The 3,413-nt window shown below is 38.3% G+C and overlaps 1 protein-coding gene across 1 annotated transcript in view; it reads right to left on the bottom strand.

Annotated features, from left to right (window-relative positions):
* Nucleotides 1-214: 214 nt before the first annotated feature.
* Nucleotides 215-3,413, bottom strand: part of LOC107577521 (high affinity choline transporter 1-like) — a gene marked incomplete at its 5' end in the record, with an annotated part of 4,300 nt that continues 1,101 nt past the window's right edge. Inside the window, 2 exons of the mRNA XM_016263592.1 lie at nt 215-976; nt 2,104-2,321. Of these exons, the coding sequence (XP_016119078.1) occupies nt 323-976; nt 2,104-2,321 (872 nt within the window). The remainder of the gene's footprint in view (nt 977-2,103; nt 2,322-3,413) is intronic.

Genomic DNA, 3,413 nt, shown 5'->3' on the forward strand with positions numbered 1-3,413 from the left:
ACTCAGGGTTTGTACATACCGACAGGAGTCGAAGAGCTTCAAGACTTCAAAACTTGATTCAACACCATCAAGTCAGTTTTTTTCCTAATATTACTCAAACCACTCGAATCACTGCTGCTTTCTTCTCTCTTTGCCATTTTCATTGAGTTTCAGTTGCTGTCCCATTCCCATCTTGAAAGAAGTGATGGAAATTCCAGAGAAGGAGTGTGGAATGAATTAAGTATATAATTAAAATCTGATATTTATTTGCTTATTGGGTGAAGACTTGTACTTCACATTATGGAACCAATAGAGAGTCTTCTCAAGATTGAACATAGGGTCTCTACTCATTCTCATGACTCGGTGACTCCGGGCTGGAGTCCTCCTCTTCGGTCAGGGTTTCCTTCCTGGCGAAGGTAGCAGCTAAAGTAACACTAAGTCTCGGCTTGACCGGGGCCATTTCATTCAGCCCAATGATGTTCTTGTTCACCAGAGTGGTCTTGTCCATTATTTCGGCACTGTGCTTGGCCACCACTGCATCCAAGAAATCATATTTAGCCGACAAAGTGCCACTCTCAAACAGGTACTTAAACAGGTATGAGAAAGCCACATTGCTTAGGAACGAGGCCAGCATGGAAGTAGTCTTAAAGGGAAACCTCTGCAACACCAAGTATTCCACCTCCTTGGTCACATGATGGACCTTCTCCTCAATGGTCCATCCAGGGTAGTAGATGAACGGAGGCAGTTTGAGATATGGTTCCCCTCCACCAACTCGCAGGATCAATCCAAAGATGTATCCAGCCACTGAGCCGTAGGTGTTCGTGGCACGGATGAAAAGAACGCATAGGAGTTGGGGGAAGATGATGACGTAGACCAGGTCAGAGCTCAGGTACCATAAACCATAGACGGTCCCAGTCAGGAGAGCCATGGCCGTCGCTAGAGCCCCGAACACAAAAATAGTGATCCGCATGACCCACACAATCTCACGGTCAGAAGCCTTGAAATCAGTACAAAGATGAGAGGAGAATTAGAGAGATAATAAAATGATACAAGATATGATAAAACTAAGAATTCGAGAAGTCGATTAATATGCAGGCTTTTAATAATTGACACCCACTTTTTTCATTCAATAAAGGTCAGTGATGTTGTCAGTGATTCCATTGACTTTCTTTACATGGACAACAACAGCTGAGAAATTCTGCGAAATCATTCATTCTTCTTTTGTGTTGCCCAGAAGAATGAAAGTCATAAAGTTCTTGAATGTCATTTGTGTAAGTAAATGGTGATTATTGTTATTACTGGGTGAACTATCCCTTGAATTACTTTATCCATAAATTAGTATGCATTTTTAAATGTTATAGTTGTTTTACTAAAGAAAGAGAAAGGGTTTCTTGCTTAGTATTTGTGTCACGTTTTCCAGTACAAATATATAAGCATTCTTAAACCAATGCTACTTGGCAAAATGTTGTCATTGTAGTAATTTCAATAAGAATCCATGCATTCAGGAGTATCTCTTGAAGGTAAAAAAGTTCCCCACTCAGATTTTCGTTAGAGTTAGCTATGCAAATCCTCTCTGCTGTCCAACAGAAAGCTGCTTGATTTGAAAGTGACCACTGTCTGAGCTGTGCTTCATATATCGGTATGTTATTGACAATGGACTTTTTTGCCCACAAAATTTTGCTGAAATATGACTGCACCTTAAGACAAAAATCCATTGAAAAATGGAAAATGTACTGGTAATTTTCAGCCAGAACACTGTCTGTTAATTTACAGACATTTATTTTAGCCTTTAACCTAAAACACAACACAATGCAACAAAACAAGTAATAAAATACAGGTAAAACACCTGCAAAATCAATACGGAAAACTCCTTTACAGATTTTCCTACAGTGAAGATAAATTTACTTGTAAAAAATAAAACTCTTATTTTCTAAAAACAATTATAAAAAGTGCCTTTATTAAAACAAGAACAAATATGCACCAGTGGGGTAAGAAAAATAAACTTTTAGCTTCTTCATAAGTAAATGTATTTTGATTCGAGAATGTTTGTACTGGAAAACAAAACAAAAAATATTGAGTCATTTTTAGTTTTTTTTGCAGCGAATTATTTAGTCTGGCTCTCACCGATTGTCGAAAAGCGAGCTGGTAGATGTTCCTAGCGAACATGGAGCTGGCCGACAAGATGGATGAGTCAGCGGATGACATCACTGCGGCAGAAACTGCCCCCAGACCAAAAAAGGAGATATAGGCCGGGCACAGGTGCTGTAGCACGATCGGTAGGATCATGTCAGACTGGTCCCTCTGCATGGGAGGAATTGGCCCATAGGTTGTCTGGTTCCAATCTGTGGAGTAGAACACACTTACTATATACTGTGTAATAACCAGCAGCATAAATGATTACTTTTTTGCATCATACATGAGTCAAATACATGTTAAATGAAACATTAAATTTCAAATTCTTTTTACTCACAATCCAAAAGCAACAAGCCTTGCTTGATTAGACTGTTATTCCCAATAAGTAAAGTAATAAGTGACTGGCTGTGTCTTTGATGCTGAAAGTCTGTTGATTAAATCTGGGTGCTGTGTGCCTCCCTCAGATGTAATATTTACAGGGTTCACATCGTTAAACGGATAATCTGTTAATAATGTATGAGGGAGACCAGCTGTTGTTATTTACTCGGTTCTTTAGTGATCTGAAAGGAACATGGTTTCCGCCCGGGGCTGATACAGCCTGGAGGAGAACACCTCCCACAACACACCAGAGCAAATCAGACTGTTCCCCAATAATCAGAAATAAGTGATTACATAATTAGAATTACTGTCAGTATATACTAAATGCAGTACACTCTCGAAGGGAAAATGGTGTTAGGCTTTAGGACAAGGAAATGTGGTATACAGGAAACAATATGAAAAAATGCTTTGATGCACATTTTTAATTTGGCTGAGCTGTGAATAATTATTCAGGGTGAGGGTATGTGGTATGAGGGGAAAATACAACATAATTAGTGTATAATTAAGATAACTTTTGTAAGCCATATTAAGAAGTTTTGTTCCTAAAATGGTGAGCCTTTCGTTTTTTACACTCAAACAGATCTAATGATCAGCAAGTGGAAACAGCCTATAAATCAGACTACTTAGACTGCTTGGGTGACTTTGTTAGCAACTTCTTTTTCTTTATTGAAACGCATATATGCTATAAATGAACTGATCTTGTAAAGTCTGCAAGAAATGAAGTTGCAATTACCTATTGTTATCCTCGAATGCACAAAACAAAACAAAACAATGCAGGACTTGATTTAGGATCTGATTGGAATTGATTGGATCATTGTCATTTGCTAATTGCTGCGATCGTATGTAGATTATAATTTGCAAGAACAGGTCTATTATAGTTAACTAAACTAAAACCACCAACAACATTTGTGGTTTATTCCAAT

Source organism: Sinocyclocheilus grahami, unplaced genomic scaffold, assembly GCF_001515645.1.
Source record: "Sinocyclocheilus grahami isolate Dianchi unplaced genomic scaffold, SAMN03320097.WGS_v1.1 scaffold6292.1, whole genome shotgun sequence".
Classification (NCBI taxonomy): Eukaryota; Metazoa; Chordata; class Actinopteri; order Cypriniformes; family Cyprinidae; genus Sinocyclocheilus; species Sinocyclocheilus grahami.